Source organism: Rhinolophus sinicus, chromosome 16 (genome assembly GCF_057876585.1).
Source record: "Rhinolophus sinicus isolate RSI-liver-muscle chromosome 16, RSI-T2T, whole genome shotgun sequence".
Lineage (NCBI taxonomy): Eukaryota > Metazoa > Chordata > Mammalia > Chiroptera > Rhinolophidae > Rhinolophus > Rhinolophus sinicus.
Genome location: NC_142516.1, coordinates 191,428,313 through 191,446,360, shown reverse-complemented (window position 1 = coordinate 191,446,360; position 18,048 = coordinate 191,428,313). Strand labels below are relative to the sequence as shown.

The following is an 18,048-nucleotide window of genomic DNA, read 5'->3' as shown; positions in this document are numbered from 1 at the left end:
TCATGCATTTCACAAGGTACCACGTGCAACAAATGGTGGTAATTCACATGTTCGGAGGCAGGAGATGCCTGAATGATGGAGACACTTGAAAAAAAAATGGAGCTCCACGTGTGATCTGCTCACGTAACAGTACACTGTCACAATGCCTCATTCACTATGGATTCCTCAGTTAGAGGAAAGAGTCACACCCTCTTTATAAGGCTCTCCATTATATCACATTCTGTTATCAATATTGTATGTGTCCTTCTGCCTGCAAAACGCCTGAGGCGACTTTGAATGAAACAGTGCGTGATTACACCCAGGGTTTTCCTTTTGAACATTGTTATTCCGTAAACAAACCACTGTTATGGAAGAGAGAGAATTCCACATAGGCTTGGTGTTTTCATTAATTGAAATAGTCACTTGTTCATGGACTAACGGAATCAGAAATGTGCATGTCAAAATTGGTTTCACTGTACAGGGTATAGCAGAGAACAAATCACTGTATTTGATTTAAATCTGTAACTGTTCTGGTATACAAACCTGGAGTTTTAGTAACTGTTTCATTAACTTCTCTCACTCCTTTACCTACAAGTAAAAAGACAAATTATCATTTTCAAAAACATTTCTTTTTGAAGAAGTTTGAAAAAAATGTCAAATTGAAAGCAGTTTGCTTTCTCCAGATTTCTTGAATGTACAAAACATGAATATCTGACATCGCCATGTAAACCCATGTGTTCACAGAGAATATCCGTTGTGTCTATGGGAAAAGTGAGTGTCACAGAGACAGTTGGAGCGGCTCTAATGTGTGTATTTCCATTTCGTGTGCTACAACAGAGAGCCTTGCAAAGGAGGGTGATTTTGTCCATTTTCTGACTCCGCTTTGTGATATGCTGCCCCCAAATGATACAGAATAACTAAGATTTCATAGTCTTCTTCATTCTCTAAGTCCCAGGCACATCAATGAACTTACAAATTAATACTGGATAACATCACATTATTTCCCTTGCAGAACGTTTAATTTGCTCTATCAAGTTAGATTTAACTCGTCATCTCTTAGCTTTTCTAGGTTTGTATCAAACTACAAATTACCCTGTTTAAACAATTCTGTTTACTTGTATTTCTGAGAGAGAAGGCAAGGGAACTGTGTCTTAAGAAGTCCTACCTTAAGAACTGTACATTATAAGGTCCAGAAAATAAAAACTAAAGTCGTGCATTTTATCACACTCCGTAATCTTTACTTACGGTGGTTAGTATCAGTTTGTATGTAATCCCTGTTGATGGGGAACCTGAAAGCTGAGCTACCATAAAAAACTCAGAGTTATTACTGTCATTTATAAACACACTAATTTGTGAGTAATTAATGCATTGTTTCCATGTTAATTGTTTTTGTAATTTTAAAAAGTAGAACCAATGGCAAGAACACATAAACCTATTCCACCACCAAACAGCTTGTGGTCTTAAAAACAACAGGGTTTAATTTAATATGTACTGATACTTGGTGATATTTGCCCATTTTCATTAAAAATGCATTTTCCAAAAATATAATGAATATTATTTTTCTTTTTACTCATAATGCTTTTCTTCAACCAAAGAACTTTTCTCCTTGGCTGAAAATGACTAGCAAATAATCAAATCTACGCATCTCCTTAGCCAGTGCCTCCACTGGATCCAACACTCACTGCACACACATTTGCACACACACTCACACACACTGAGCACAGAGCGAGTGGGGTGACTGACATCACTTCCATGAAGGTACTGACTTATGGCTCTTAAACCTCCAACTAGCCTGGTGGGCAGCTGTGTTCGTCTCTGCTCTGCAGGACTGTATTTCCAGTGCCTGGTCAGTGACTTACTTTTACAGACAGGTGATTTTCCTGTCCATTTCATATCTGCTTTACACGTCCTGTGCTCGGATCCACCCGCCAGGAAGAATCCAGGATGGCAGGTGTACACCAAGGTGTAACCAAAGGCAGGAAGGTCGATCGCTCTCACATCCGCATGGGCTGGCGTTTCTGGTTGTCTGCAGGCGTGAGCTGAAACGGTATTTATTCCAGTAGGAAACACTGAAACTTTCTTCATTAGAAACTTAACATATGTGTCTAAAGAACTGTGGCAAAAATTTGGAAATGGCTATAAAGTTACTTTACAATTTAAAATTGTGAACACAATAGATTTAAATATCTCCAATATTCCAGCCTCTGCAACTTTCAACACAATGCAGGCCGGTATCTGTCAGCTCTCCCTCTCCCTCTCCCTCCCTCGCTCTCTCCTCTCCTCCTCTCTCTCTCTCTCTCCCTCTCTCTCCCTCTCCCTCTCTCTCTGTCTTCCTCTGTCCATAATTCATATATAGACATATATGTGTATGTATGATTAATTATGTGTAGAAATTTAGAATAGAAACCATAGCTTTGAAATAAATGGATTACTTCTGATATATTATTAAGTTAAACAATATGTTAAATTTCCTTAAGAGACCAGTCCTATAAAATAAACACATACATATTGACACATATTTAGAAATGTGCCTTGATTTTTCTCTGATTTACTGTTCTGTTAAATGAATAATTCATTTTGGTAAAAATTTGATGTATGTTTAGTAATTGAATTACAGGTTCTTATTTCCTTTAAAAATGTAATTTAGGAGTAAATAAGATTGTAATGTTTAGATCTCAAATAACTTCTCATTCTTTATAAAGCTCACATATGTGTGTCAAGTAAAGGATTTGGCAGATTATTATAAAATAAGTTTACAATATTAAAATTGTGAATGCAATCATTTTAAGTATCATAATATTTTGTATTTCACCAACTTTCAACATAATGAAGACCTGATATTAGCAAGCTGCACATGTGCACACACACACACATGCACGCATGCATGCATGTATATAATATGACACATAATTTCAGTAGAAATACAGAGATGATAGTTTTGAAATAAGTATATACCTCATAATACTGATAAATACACAAAAGATCACATCTTATATATTATTAAAATAATTTTTCATTCCATTCTACTGGTTTTATGTTTACCATAGTGAGAGCAAGATATGAAATTGATAGAGGATGAAAAATTGACTAATCATCCAACTTTTCTTCTAAGTCTCATGATTAAGTCACAAAATAAAGTGAGCTCCTAAGGAACTACTTGAATAATCAATTGACAGAGCCTTCAGAAACCTCCTTTTAAGCATTTCTCTTAGTTCTCTGACGTAGGCTGTGACCCATGTCACCCCGTCCTCAGTGATCCGGTGTGAACACGCTGGCCCTGGAGCAGTCGCCAGCGAGTTTTCCCTCTGTGGACGCTGACTCTCCTGTCATCCATTACCTTTGCTTGAGGGCACTTCTCACACTTGAGCGTGCCTGGGGTCACCTGGAGGCCCCGGGAAACAGCCGCTGCCCCTCCTGTGCCCCCGGGGCTTTCGGTCCAGCGGGGCAGGGGCTGGAGAATTCGCGTCCTACCCAACTCCTGGGAGACGCTCACGCTGCTGATTCTAGGGAATCAAACTTCCAGAAACACTGGTTCCAGGAATTTAAAAACCATTAAACAAACAAATAAGACAGTTCCTCGTCATTTCCTTTGGAGGTAAACACTGCGCGGGCCTTGGAGAGTAGACAGGTTGTTGCTGACCGACCGCGGCGGAGGAATCACACTTACGGACACACTCGGTCTGGATCCCGCTCCACGTCAAATTCGCGAGGCAGGTGCGCGTGGTAGAGCCCTGGACGTGGTATCCTTTCCTGCACCTGAAGTACACGGCGCTCCCGACCTGGAGAGGAAGGCAGGTGAGCTCGGAGGGAGGCCAGCTGGGGGCACGCGTGTGCAGGAGGCGCCGAGACCTCGTCCTGCGTCCCACGTCACTGCCAGGGCCCTTTGCACCCACACGCACGTCTGACCTGTGCCAGGCGCCGCACTGCGCACCTGCCCAGGGCGCACGTGGGACCTCGGGTTCAGGGAACTGCGGTCATCGGGGCAGTCTGGTCGGGTAAAGATAGGGTCCTCTTCTCTCTCATTTCAGCCTTACTCTCTTTAGTTTGTAATAATTATTTCTTCTCCTTTCCCACTTCTCCCCCTGCTTCTCCTAATTTAAGCAACGGGTGTTGATTAGCAAATTACTTTCATTAAGGCTCTGGGAACTGGTCGACTCCCGCGCTATCACGGAATCCTTCCAAACGCGACCTGTCCTCTGCCGCGTCCATATCCCCACGACTTAGGCTAACTGAGCGCGGGGACCTCTTCCCTGCAGACCTCCGCCAAGCTGCCCATCTCATGCCCAATGCTCCGCTCAGTTTCGCTCCCTCTGCACACTTTCCCCACCGTGCAAGAAGGCGGCACACATGCCTTTCTGCGTTTCCCCAGCCTCACTCACTCCAGTGCACCAGCAGTGCCTGCGTGTTTATGGATTTTCCCAACGCGCCTGGAGGCGCCTGAGTGGGGGTGCCCAGGGGGTCAGTAAGCATGTTTTTAGAGATGAGCTACGGTCACCTGTGCAGAGTACCAGAGCCCTCTGTGGTCACCTATATCGGGAACACGAGCCCAGGGCCTGGGGGACAGGAAGGACACAGGACCGGCTCAGGCACCACCCTGGGCCTGGGGGCGGCTCCCCTGTCGCGGGGGCCACGCTGTTTCCTGACGCGCTCATCCTGCCGCAGCCCTGCGCGGTGCTGCGCTGAGAACTGGAACTCCTTAGTCTAAGATTCTTCACTCCTCTGGAGGTGTTTCCCGCCGGGGTCAGGCCACATGACCCTCATGGGGATTCTGGGAAGAATAACTATGAGTAACACGTTGCTACGCTGAACAATTGCGGGAAATACCAGGAAAAGAAATAAACGGTGCTTCTCAGCACTGACACCTCAAGAAGTAGGGCTTTATCATTTTTTGAAAAATCATATTTGTCTAAACTTCCAATGAATAACTGGTCTGAGACTCAAAGATGGGAAAGGGTCAACTCGACGTGCCCCTCCCTGTCAGGGACCGCAATCAGACTTCCCGGTGGGCTGGTCCCTGAGCCCAGTCAGATCTGGCAAACACGCGGGTGGTACTGACCAGCCCCAAGCTGATGGAGAGCCTTCCGCGTTTACTGGCAGAAGAAAGTACCACGTACTTTCAAGAACGGTATCTGGCCACTCGAGATGGATTATCGGAAACCAAGCTGCAGTTTATGGGACATGGCTGCCAGGCAACTGGGAGCTGGTCAGCTAAAGTGCATAGTTAACGTCGTAGGACACGAGAAGGTCCCCAGACTGACATGGCTCACTTTAGTGAGCAATATGTCAGCAAGAGAGCTGAAGAAAACAACATGAATCTAATCTGTTTGTGCCCTGATGCACGAGTCTTTGGGGTGAGTTCCCTGAAGGTCACAGACATCTCTTTAAAAGACGGTGTCTGTGTCTTTAAATTCTTAGTAAATCTTGCTCTGGCCACAACCTATTACTTGTGAGGGTCACTTTACGTTGTCACAGAGGAGTGAGGGATCTGTGCATCCCTATTAGCTCAGGACACTCAAGGAACGATGACCCCAGTGCATACACTCTCCGGGGCTGAATGCCGGCAACTTACAAATCTCTGAAAACAATGTGAATCAAAACTTGGATTTTCCACAGTGAGTCTAGTGAGAGCAATAACCACTGAGCATTTCCCAGTATTCCTATACATTGGGTATTACCTAGCCACATGCCAGAAAGCGTGTCCCTGAGGCTTACAGCCACCTTTGAGACCTAATATAAAATGTGCTCAATTTAACCTACCGGGGACCTGTGAGAATTTCCTGTGCCGAGTGTCTCAATGCTGTCAGGAGGCAGCCAGTGTGTGTCACAGCCAATCAAACGCGAATATTTTAGGTATCAGGAGAGATAGGGAGAAGTGGCTGAAGAAAAAGACTTTTATGCTAAATGAATAGTCTCTAGCTTGGGCGGTGCACACATTTAACTGGCTTCCAAAGCCCTTCAATCAGACAGCTCTGCAGCCAGCTGGGCACTTGAGAAGGTTGAAACAGTTTATTTCAAGCTTCATTACCTTCTGTTTTTAGTGATTCCTCCATTATTTCCTGAAGCGTTAATGTAATGACTTTTATTTTAAAAAGTCAAATGAATATTCAAAAGTGATACTGAGTATGCTAATAATGCATATAATTTTAAGAGATCGTACGGAGAAGAGGTATCACAAAGTATCTTAGTCTGAGAGCCTTGAATGTATTTTCCGCTTCTGTTTTTGTCTCTGGAATTTACTATTATGTGCCCATGATATCAGGTCACTAAATGGGGTCTTTTTATGTATAGCTATTCAGTGGCAAGTCACCCCAATTTGAGAATTGCCATGTCAGTTCATAAAAAAAAAATTCAAAATTATGCATGCTTTCATGTAGCAATTAATATAGCGATTACTCCATGTGAGTTAAGATACTGCGATCACCTCCGTTTTGACAGTGAAAACACCTTGCAGAAATCCTCCCTGAATGAACTTCCTTGGGGCAACTATGACATGAGTCTGACATGGCACATAAAAATATTCACATATGTTTAAGGATCAATTACATTTTATACTTACAGAAAAAAACGTAATCCAATAAAAATGAAATACCTCATATCCTTTTGAGCTGTTTTGTATTCCAAAGGGTGGAGTGCCAGGGTCGGGGCAGGTGTTATGAGCAGGATCTGAAAGTCACAATTAAAAAAAACACAGAGTACCAGATATGGTTATTACAGGAATTCTAACATTTTTACTAAAAGCTCTTCATAACTGAGAGAATTGTATTTTGACAAATGTGCAAGATGCTTTGCAAGCAAGTTAAAAATTAAAGAAAATTGTTATTTTCATCTTTTCAGAAATTTTTTTTAGATATTAATCTTTAGGGTGTATCACATTCTAAATTGCTGTATAAGAGTATATTACTTTCTATCTTTCCATTCTCTGGTTTAATTTTTCTCTACTGACGTCTTATGTTGGTTGATTAATAATATGCTAGCTTCAATAATCATCTATGATCCTTTGGTTTTCTTAAGGATTCAATTAATGACCATCTCCTTTGGTCATACATTACATTGTTCAATTTTCTTGAATTAATTGTCCTCGAAACTGAGGAAGTATGTTTAATGCTTCAGAATTGAAGTATAGTAGAACAACAGCGATATTTTGCCCCCAAATGTAGGACTTGAATTATCAAGAAGCACTGCAGCTTTGTTATTTAATTCTCTTCAGCTGCTGTGGGAAAACAAAATAGATAACTTAAAATAAATTATTTTCAAGAGAAACTAACCTAATGGGGGAAGGAGGAGACAAATGTTTTTAGTGTAGAGATAGTTACCACATAGCACAAGTTTAAATCAAATGGCAGTGAACATTTCTATCACTAGAAAAGGCCATGCTTCCATGAAATTATTTGCAACAGTGTCTTTATTTTTAACTAGGCATCACCCAGTTTCTTAGAAAACAACTGATGCTATAAATGATTCGTGTTTGCTGCACACACGCAGAATGCCCACCCTCCTGCTCAGCTCTGCTGGGTGAAGAAGCCAACGGGCCAGGACATTTTAGTCCAAAGCACAGGAGTCAGATCACTGTGAGTGGAGAATGCAGGGCTCTGGCTCCTGTGCTGTTAATGCTGCTGACATATGGAACTTCTATTGGAACCCTCTCTAGGAGATGGAGATTTAATCTAAAAAATGAGGGGCTGGGGTCATGTAGAAAGTCTCTTCCTACTTGTGTTTCATTCCCGCGCTCTAGGGTCATGAGCGTGTGAGTGCCTGATGTGACTTTCTACCAGGCTCTCAGCACAGCCGGTTCCGTGGGGACTCCACTAGTGAGTGAGACGGTGTTGGAGGGGGTGGGCAATGAGCCACTGGCTTGGCTGTCTTTCTGGGGGCGGCTGTTTCGGAGAATGGCAGTAATGACATCTCCAGCAAAGTTGCCTTTCCCCTAGAGAATGCAGCTGTCAGAACCACAGGAGAAGCCAACATTGAGGCAAGAGAACAAAGTCTTGGGGCCATTTGAGCAGATGTTCAACTTGACCTTCCAACTCGCACCATTTAAGAGGTGGCACGTCTGCTCAGCTGAGCGGCACTTACATACACAGTAACCTACAAGAACACTGTCTGTGACCCCAGTGGTCCGTGTTAGGGTGAGGTGTCCTCGTCCCAGGCGTCCCCGGCTGCCCTGCTGTGATTACCGATGCAGGTGGGCTGTATGCCGCTCCACGTGCCGTCAGCTTGGCAGGTTCTTCTGGAAGATCCCACCAGTATGAAGGGAGGTTTGCACTGGAAGGAGACTTCAGATCTGTAGGTGAAACTTTGGCCACTGAGATGGCCGTCCGCAGGGGTGCCGGGGTCTCCACAGAACACAGCTAAAGGGAACCACAGAGAAGTCAGCCGCTCAGGCCCAGGGCCAGGTGAGCCTAACGGCCTCGCTGACCTAATTCTGGTCAGTGTCCAGGCAGAACTCTTAAACTAAGAAGTGGCAGAAAGGACAGACTCTGCCCTTGGGCAGTGCCGTCTCAAATTGGACATTTTACACACTGTAACATGGCCATAAGTGACACTGGCTCTTTCCCTCAAATTGTAGCCCGAGGCCACTCATGTTGGTGCCGCTGCCAGCGGGACCCGAGGAACACGCTGCAGGGAGGACTTACGCAGGCACTGGGGCACGTCTCCCTTCCACAGCCCCGGCCCCTCGCAGGACAGGATGGCGGGCTGAGAGAGCTGGTAGCCGTCCACACAGCTGTAGCTGACGCTGGCGCCCCAGCGGAAATCTGCTCCCTCCACTCTGCCGTTGTGCACGTGAGGAGGCCGACTGCACAGGACAGCTGCCCAGAGAGCAAACGAGAGCGAATGTTCTAGAGCTTCCCCACAACCGCGATGCTCAAGTGAGCCAGCTTCCATCTCACCCGAACCACAATGGCATCTACCAGGGCTGTTCTCTTTAACAAAATAATGATTGAGGAAGACACTGAACCAACATACTAACACTTTTGCCTAATGTTTCTTCATTAACGGACACTGAGTACATGAAAGCAAACCAGTCACAACATGTCACACTGTAAAGGAAAGTGGGATGGAATGTGACCTTCTTCACACGTATAGGGCCACGGAGGGAAGTCCTCTATCCATTCTCTCCTGTCATGGTTGCCAAGGACAAAGCAAACCAGGGCCTGGTCCCATGGCCTGAGTACAACCTCAGATTCCCATATATAGATGGTTAGAACTTGTCTTGCTATCTGTAATTTCTCTGTATTGAAATATAGTATATAATTTCCAAAAGACATAGACTCTTGGTCCATTTGCTGAATAATTTAAAAAAACAAATGCTTGAATGATTCAAGAAGATTTTGTACCACAACACTTGCGTGTTTTATATCAGTCTTAGGGCCTGGTATGTACTTTGTGTGGGGCCGGCGGGCAGGAAGCCGACTCTCAGGGATGGCGTGCCAGGCGGTGCAGCCTCACCTGCCTCCTGCTCGCGTGGGCATCACGCTAAGATGCACAGGGTGGGGCCGCTATGGAAAAGTCTTCCCTAAAGATCCAGGAGCTTCCTGGGTTTTCACACTGGAGGAGGTTGGCCAGCAACAGCTGAGGCAGCAGGAGAGGAGACGCGCCTGCAGTTTCTCACCTGTGTTTTCTTATGAGCTCATGTGACAAGACACACAGTCACACATGCACACCTGGCACTGGAAGTGGGCCCTGCTCTGGCCATTCAACCTTCTACCCATCTCTCTGTTTGTTCAATAGCTACTTCTTAGCATCCGTAGGTGAGGGCTGGGGGATTACTCTAGATGGAGGGAATGGGACGTGAAAAGGCCCAGGTGGGCACAGCGATGAGGTGGTCAGCAGAGGGGATGTGGAGGGCGACTGGGAGGGAAACGTCAGGGGACAGGGAGCGGTCTCATCTGGGAGGCCACGGGGTGGGTTATTCATTATTACCGCAGTGGATATAGAGAGAGGGACAAAGGTCCACGAAAGCAGAGATAAGTCCCAGGGCCCAGGCCACTTGACTGAGTTGTTGTCAACGTGCTCATGTGAGCAGCCGCTGCCCACGCAACAGCATGTTTCATCAAGTGTCTAGGTAACGCCAGCTGCGGGGCAGGTACAGTAGCCGTGACCGTGGACAGCAGGAACAGAAGGCCCTGTGGTCCTCTCTCTAGTCGGGGGTGAAGGCGAGGTTCCAGAGCGCGCTCCTCTAAGACGGGGCCTCACGGCGAGCTGGGGTGTCGTCAGCCCTCAAACAGGCTGTGTCGACATGAGACCCACTGGACATGGCACCTCGCCCAGCAAGGCCTCCCGGGTCCCAGCTGGCGACTCTCACAGCGCCTCCCCTGTTCCCGGCCTTATGGGTACGGCAGCACATTTCCATGTTCGCTCACCGACACTACCAAGCCCCACCTGTCCCCAGCCCCTGCTGCCCCAGTCTGGGCCTGCACAGAAAGCCTGCATGGGCCATCTTGGGAGCTGGTGCACCCCGTCTTGTGCAGTGTTCACCCAGCCCCGCTCCCTTGTCACCCTGCCCTGCTCTAGCCACTCAGCTGGCCTCAGCCCGCTCTGCTCTTCCTGGAAAGTCCAATAGCACAGTCAGACGCCTTTTCACTCCGTGTCCATCAGCATCCGAATCCCACGAAACATCACGGCGCCACGAGCATTCCCTGCTGTTCTCTGCCGACCAGCTTCTCCCTCTGACCTAACTGTAACTTCCTGCAATCACGCACATCACACACACCACTAGCCCTGGTGCAGCCGGGGTTGACATGTTCACCAAGACGGAGCAGAGCACCGGGATCCCAGCACAGCCTTACAGGACTGTCCTTTGAAGCCTGCGCTCTCCAGCTCCTGATCTGACCCCAAACCATTTACGAAGGCTCCCTGTTAACCCGTTTTCGCATCTGGAAAACTGAGATAAAGGGAGTAAGAAAATGAAGTGACTCAGCGTTTACGAGAATCCCTAGCACACAGCACCACACAAATGCTTGCAAAGTGAAACAGAACGCAATTCAATAGACTTGTGTGTGTATGGAAGAACCCCAGACGAGGGGCCACCCACCTTTGCAGATGGGCTTGCTGTGGTTCCACGTGCTGTCCTTGGTACAGCGGATAGTGGGGGACGTGGCAGGGTCCATGACATAGCCAGGGTCACACTGATAGCTCACAGTCTGATTGAAGGTGAAGTCGGTCCCAAACTGGATGCCGTTGGCCAGTGTGCCTGGATCGCCACAGCTTATCACTAATGAGCGGGAAACAAAACATGCGAGAAGTGCAAAACTGTCATGAAATGAATTAGTCATGGCGTCTGTTCAACTTACTCCCCTCAATTCCAAGTGACTAATCCCTGAATTATTACAGCGGTATGGTCCCCAGAGAGTTTTCCTGCCCAGCTGTCAGGATGCTGTGGGTGTGGAATTGCTTATTTCTATCCTGTTGGCAGGTGCCTGTGTGGGCGCTGCTGCCGTACTCCTCTAGTCCCTAAGGCCTGGTGTGTCACCACAGCACAAAGTTCAGGACAGAGACACAGGCTGCAGTCAGAGACCAAAACACCTTTCCTACCTCCTTGCAGACTAAGTGGTCTACAGAGAGGACAAACTCTGACTTTTGTTGGCCTCGGTTTTACAATGTCTGGCCCAACTGGCCATTTATAGTATTTTCAGCTGTATAAATAAGACAGTGCAGAAAAATCTAAAAGTACCTAATAAACAGAGCCAGAACATCAAACATATGCCTGTCTTTTTTTCTCTAGGTGTTAACAAATCTAGGTATTAACATGTAAGGAATGACTTTCTGTATCTCAGCCCCGTCGCTGTCCTGGGGACGCCCTGAACTGACACGGTGGTGAGTGACTGACCTGTGCAGTCAGGTGCTGTACCCGTCCAGGTGCCGTTGGCTGTGCAGTGCCGAGTTGTCAGCCCCGACGTCCTGTAGCCTTCCCAGCAGGCGTAGATGACCGAGCTGGAGAACAAAATGCCATCGCTACTGACGATCATGCCATTGGTGGGTGTGCCTGGATTTCCACAGGACACGGCTGTGAGGGACCCAAAACAATAACACACATAGAATGAGCCATTACTAAAACTGTAAATACAAGAGAGCAAAGGTCATCGATGCCATTGAGGACATATTTATTTAAAAAGTACACGGGATACATCACTGTGCTTGATGTTTACTATACATATTGAAGTAATGACTCACACCATTATTTTACTGATGAGTTATACATGTGAAGATTGTATATTCGTATAATTCTTTGTAAAAGCCATCGCTTTCCAACAAATTAAAAGAGGGCTTAAAGCGCTGGAAATGCAGAGTCCTACTACTGTGAGATTTAACAGGTTTTTAATACAAAAATACAGTTAGGATTTTTAAACACTCTATATGATATTAGCAACTGAGAATTGTCACCTGTCCTGCAACAGCTGAATTTTACATCCTCAGGATAATTCATTTTAGAAAAGAAAGGATGTCTGAGGAATCGGAATGACCACACGTACACTGTCCTATGAAAGGTCTCCTCAGGGCGCCCAAACCTAAGGACGGCGGTGCTAACTGGCTTTGGCCTGGCTGCACATGTCGCTTCTCTCAAGATGGTTGCAATGTCACATGTAGGCACTGAGATGTCAGCTAACGACGGACAGTGCAACGGTCTGCACTCATGTGTCTGTCTCATGTGCTCCTTATGCATCAAACAGCTCAGCGGCTGCTGGTCTGTCCAGGTGGTGATTTTATCTGTAACAGGTCTTTTTGTTGTTGTTGTTGCCTTTTTTGGTCGAGGCTATTTACCACAAAGGCTATTATTTTTCCTCCTTAGGCCTCTGACAAGAATGTACAATAGTCAGCATAAAACGAATGAGACCCTGAGCTGCATTGTAGTAAGAAGATGTATCATGAGACCATGACTGAGAATGACCAAAATATCTGAAAGTACTCTAGCCTGCTTAGTTGCTCCACTTTCAAATCTAGCCTCGAGAACAAAGATACTTAGTTCTTAAAATACAGACGAAAACAGACCACAAAATGTACATGGCATATAAAAGGCACTCTAATGGAATTTAGAGAATTTCCTATGAGATTATCTTGAAAACTATACTTAATCCCAGGTTGGACTAGATCTCGTTTGACAAACAGCACACATTCTGATGCTTCCACAGCTATGCCCATGACAGACATAACTAATCGATCATAACCCTCTTCCCTGATGAATCTGGGTTTGAACTTAGTCTTTTCTAAAATAGAACTTTCAGCAGTTTCTTCACTGGCATTTGAGATGAGACATGTTTATTAATACTGAAGCAGATGATATCTAACATTCTCTAAAGCTCAAAAGTTTTACGGTGGCTGAGATATATATTAAATTTTCATATCACAGAAAAACAAGATATTGGGCTATTCAAGACAATTACTCATTCATTCAAATAAAACACGGATTCATCATTTATATAACAGGTATTGCGTAGATGTACTAATGGAAAGCCTGAAATAGAAAAAAAAATACTGACCCAATTTATAATTTAGCAAACCAACAGAGACACCTATGGTCCCGATGTTACTACATTTTATTCTAATCACATCTGCTATTAGAAACTATGTAGCAATTTTCCAAAGTCACCTGTGAAGCACAAATGCTAAAATGAAACAAGTTATTGGTGAAACATACTGAAGTTTATAGTCAACCATATAATCAGTGAAAGGACACCCATCACGGTACCACCACTCTAATGATCAGAAAGTCCCCTCAGTGCTGTGTTCTGTAAGGTCAAATTCATGGTATGAGCACTTTCACTGTTGGTTATGTCTATGAAAATAAAGATTAGAAGACAGCATCAACATCTGTTTTATACTCATGCCACAACCTCAGAAGATATAAGAGGGCTGACACTAAAGCAAAACCAGACATCACATTTAGAGTCACTAGAAGGGAATCAACATTTTTTAAACTTGCAAGTTATTCTTTTTAAATACATCTTTTCTTTTTAAGTACATCTGGTTAATGTGACTCCTTTTGGGGAAAAATCATTGTTTTACTTGATTCATAATAAAATAGCTTTCTGCTTATTTGGAACACACTTTATTGTTTACAGTGCTGTTCACTCAGCTTGCTGTATTGGAAAGACTGCTGTTAAATGCAGTTAAGTAGTTTTGGGTCTGACTCTGCTCACACAACTAAGTAAGTGAGCCCTCAGGGCGCGCCCTCCGTGTGTGGAACTCTTACTGAACGACGGGCGTAATGAAGAGATGAAACGTACTCTGTGCAAAACGCCCAGTAAGCAATCTGGCCTCTTAGCAACAGCAAAGACAAACAGACATGGTGGCTGATGTGCTGTTAGTTTCATTATCATCCTCACCGTCACATGTCCATTACCTGGATAGGGGAGTCATCGTCATCGTCATGTCGTGGTGGAAGAGGGTTAAGAGCTGCCTAATGGAACTGGAAGCAACGATGTAGCTACACCTAAGCAACTTCATAAGATACACTCATCTGAGAAGTGAAGGTGATGAGCCTGTGATTAAAAGACTAGGCAGCTAACAAAAGAAAACGAGATTTACAAGTAATGGAAATAGAAATACATGTCCTTTGAAGTTTAAGAATTTTAAAAAGATTTTTCTTTTGTGATTCATGAACAACTCCTTCTTTTTACAATTTACTGAAATGTCCCATCAGGATCTAATGTTTTTTTAATAGATTCAGAGAAGGTAATTTCATCAGGTGGGAGATGATCTTGGTTGGGGTATTGAATATATGGTCATGGCAACCTTTTGTGGAAATGACAAAAGTCACTGGTAACCCCCTTTTTCTATAGAGAATTATATGTACCCTCAAAGATTTGTATCTATGATATCAAGTGAGGGAGAAATAGAAAGCTACAGATTGTCCAGAAAGTTTCAAGTGTGTGTGTGTGTGTGTGTGTGTGTGTGTGTGTGTGTGTTTAGTCACGTATTGCCATCCATCATTTGTTGTTTTATAGAGTGTAATACACACTATTTTTCGGCTTACTCAACTTCCCATGATTTCTGTTCAATTAATTTTTGGAAACAGTCAGTTTTGGGGGGCCTGGCATGTTTGAAAAATATTTTCTGATTTGAAATGTTTTAGTCACTGATGTTCTTTCTGAATACAGCTTTATTGTACACTATCCAACAACGTTTTGCTTATTCTGAGCTGGGCACAGCATGCAGTGAAATCCAATTAAGCACTCCTAATCAAATCCATGAATTCACTTATGCCTTGCTGAAATAGAACTCAGTGTTATGTCACAGCTCCAACATGAGATTTCTGTGGAACAACCTCACTCGCACTCAACTGTTTTAATTTTTTCACCTTTTAAATTTGTAAAACCAAAGTTTTTGACGTAAGCCCAGTATAGATCATGTAGTCCTAGTGAATGGCTGTCCTTAACAGAGTCTGAATGCATCTAAGGCGGCTTGTGCAGCTCTTGGGACCTGTGTTTCCCCACTATATTTTGTTAACTTTTCACTAATCATTTTTCTAATACTCGTCTGCCTCACGCTCACTCTCCTTTTTCCTCTAGAACTCCAGTTACAAGCATGTTAAACTGCTTGATATTATCCTATATTTGACATATATTTGACTCTTTTATTATTTTCATTTCTCTGTTGAGATTCCCTGTTTATGACTCTAACTTACTTTAACTCATTTTAATAGCTTCTTTCAGTCCTTGTGTGTTATTTATAATATTTAGGTCATCTCAAGGTCAATTTTTATTATTTGGTATTTTGTGTGTTTGCTTGTTTGTTCTGAATTGTGCCTATTTAGTGATATTTTATCATATGCTGGAGATTGTGGAGGAAGTGTTTTATGGATTATGTGATTTCTTTAAAAGTGCGGGGTTTTGTTCTGGTGGGCTTTTAAATTAGTTGGAGATCTTCTGGGTCTCGTCATCAGTTTCATTCTTTGTTAGAGGAGATCTATTTAGTTTTAGTCCTAACAGTTTTGCTCTCAGTTCTCGCATGTTTTCCGTATTTAGGGAGTGGTACTTGTTCAGAACGATGGGCTTCTGGGGCTCCATGAAACGCCCCATGTGCACAGTGGGAGCTGTGACTGGCCAGCTCTCCTGTGTTTCTCAGCGTAGTACGATTTCTAACATCAGAGTCTACCACCAACTGCAGCAGAAGATCTTTACGTCACTGAGTCACATCACTGAGACTCTGCCTAGCCTTCAGCTGAGGTACCCAGACTTCCAGGCTCTTCCATATGCAGCCCCTCCTTCTCGCTTTCTCTATGCTGCGAATTCCGTTTCAGTATCCCAGAGCACGGTGCACTTCATCACCTCACCAAACCACTGTGCCACCTGGGTTCTGTTTCCCTGCTTCACAGTATGAAAAATATACACAATTCTGGGGCGGGGGGAGGGGGCCGGGTATGGAGCTCACCTCATTAAGTTGCTTCTCCTAAGAAGCAAAGTCACATACTATCCGTTGTTTAATAACCAAGATAATTGCCTCCTATATTTTGTAAAGTTTCATAGTTGTTTTCAGTAAGAAGGCTAACCTAGTACCATTTAATATGTCATGAAGTGGAGTCCTATTCAATTTTTATGATGTTCAAATATATTCTGAACTAACAATTCGCAGGTGTAGTCTAGAGGGAAGAAGTAAGGCTGGACGCAGTGGTAGATTGTAAAAGCCACATACAACACTTGAGTCACGACATTGTAGACTGAGAGCATTCTGGTCTCGGGGAGAAAGAGATGGTATTGTGCACATTTTAGTATTTAAATCTGTGCAAGAGGGGAGGGAAGTGAGAAAACTGTGTCTGAATAAAATGAAAACTATACTAACTTACAGTCACCTGCTTCAGTCAATGAAAAATCATAATCCTGAAATTCACAGCTGCAGGTGACATTTTCCCACAAGTATTTGGTCACATTTAATTTAAGTCAACTTCTATGGACCTCACGTTAAGTTTATACTAACCTGATTGTCAAGAGGCAATTGGAAGTAAAATCTTTTCTTGGGTTATCATATATATATATATATATATATATATATATATATATATATATATATATGTATATGTATATGTATATATATATACATCTATATTTATACCTATAAAAATAGATATATAGATACCTACAAGATTATATTTGACTCTGAATGAGAATATATATACACACATATATAGAATTTTCTTACTTATACATATACAATTTTATATTATGTAAATTATATATAATATAGTTAGGTTGTATACAATATAGTTAGATTAGATACATACATTATTTTCTATTTTTATCCATATAACATGTATAATGAAATAAGAGGTACAAGGAGAGATGGCATAATAGAGTAGAAAAGTGAAGATTAAGAAAACTTGATTTATATTTCTGGCATTGATTTTTGTATGAGCTTATTCCAGTTGATCAAATTATATAAAAATGTTTCATGCATATAAAAATAGATATTTAATTAATGTATATAACCATCGTAGTCTCAAAAAATTAAGCAAGAGAAGGCTGCATGCACACGGTTTCTATCATTTAGAGTCTTATCTGTCTGAATTGTAAACTAGTGATTTTATGGACTGGGAACAAACTCATGCCGTCTCAGCTCACTTTGCAAAGGCGGCATGGCCAGCACGTGACCCGGCCTCTATAAGGCATCCAGGGCGCTTTCACGCTTATCACTGGGGTATCCCACCATTTCCTACTATGCCTCTCCCGTATTAAATCAGAGGACTTTCACTCCACAATATTACACACAAAATCACCCTGGATTCTTCTGTGACGCCTTGCTCTGGACAAGGCACCGGTGGATTGGAATGCCAGGTGGGCTGAAAGCTAATTCAGCTGCAGAAACTTTGTCCGTGACTCGCACACTCTTTAGCTCAGTGATTCACCAAGACAACCACAGAACGGTGCAAAGTCACGTGCGGTCGTCACCAGGACAAGCAGAAACCCCCGAGGTTGGGAGCTTCCGGAGGTCAGAACGGCTGTCACGGGGTCGACAGTCAGGCACCTCCATGTAGCCAGTTACGCCTTTTCATGATTCTCTTAGATGGTTCCTTTTTTTTTTTTTTTTTTTTTTTTTTTTTGGCGAGGGGTGGGGGATAGCTCCCTTGTACAAATAGTC

General features: G+C 43.7%; 1 protein-coding gene across 2 annotated transcripts in view; it reads right to left on the bottom strand.

Annotated features, from left to right (window-relative positions):
* Positions 1-18,048, bottom strand: part of CSMD1 (CUB and Sushi multiple domains 1) — a 1,607,858-nt gene that overhangs the window by 20,065 nt on the left and 1,569,745 nt on the right. Inside the window, exons 58-65 of one of the 2 annotated variants that reach the window (XM_074329288.2) lie at positions 11,807-11,983; positions 11,012-11,191; positions 8,613-8,786; positions 8,154-8,327; positions 6,569-6,642; positions 3,647-3,758; positions 1,839-2,018; positions 523-567 (exon numbers count right to left, since the gene is read on the bottom strand). In XM_074329288.2, coding sequence (XP_074185389.2) covers positions 523-567; positions 1,839-2,018; positions 3,647-3,758; positions 6,569-6,642; positions 8,154-8,327; positions 8,613-8,786; positions 11,012-11,191; positions 11,807-11,983 — 1,116 coding nt within the window. The remainder of the gene's footprint in view (positions 1-522; positions 568-1,838; positions 2,019-3,646; positions 3,759-6,568; positions 6,643-8,153; positions 8,328-8,612; positions 8,787-11,011; positions 11,192-11,806; positions 11,984-18,048) is intronic. The other variant, XM_074329289.2, reaches the window with a different exon arrangement.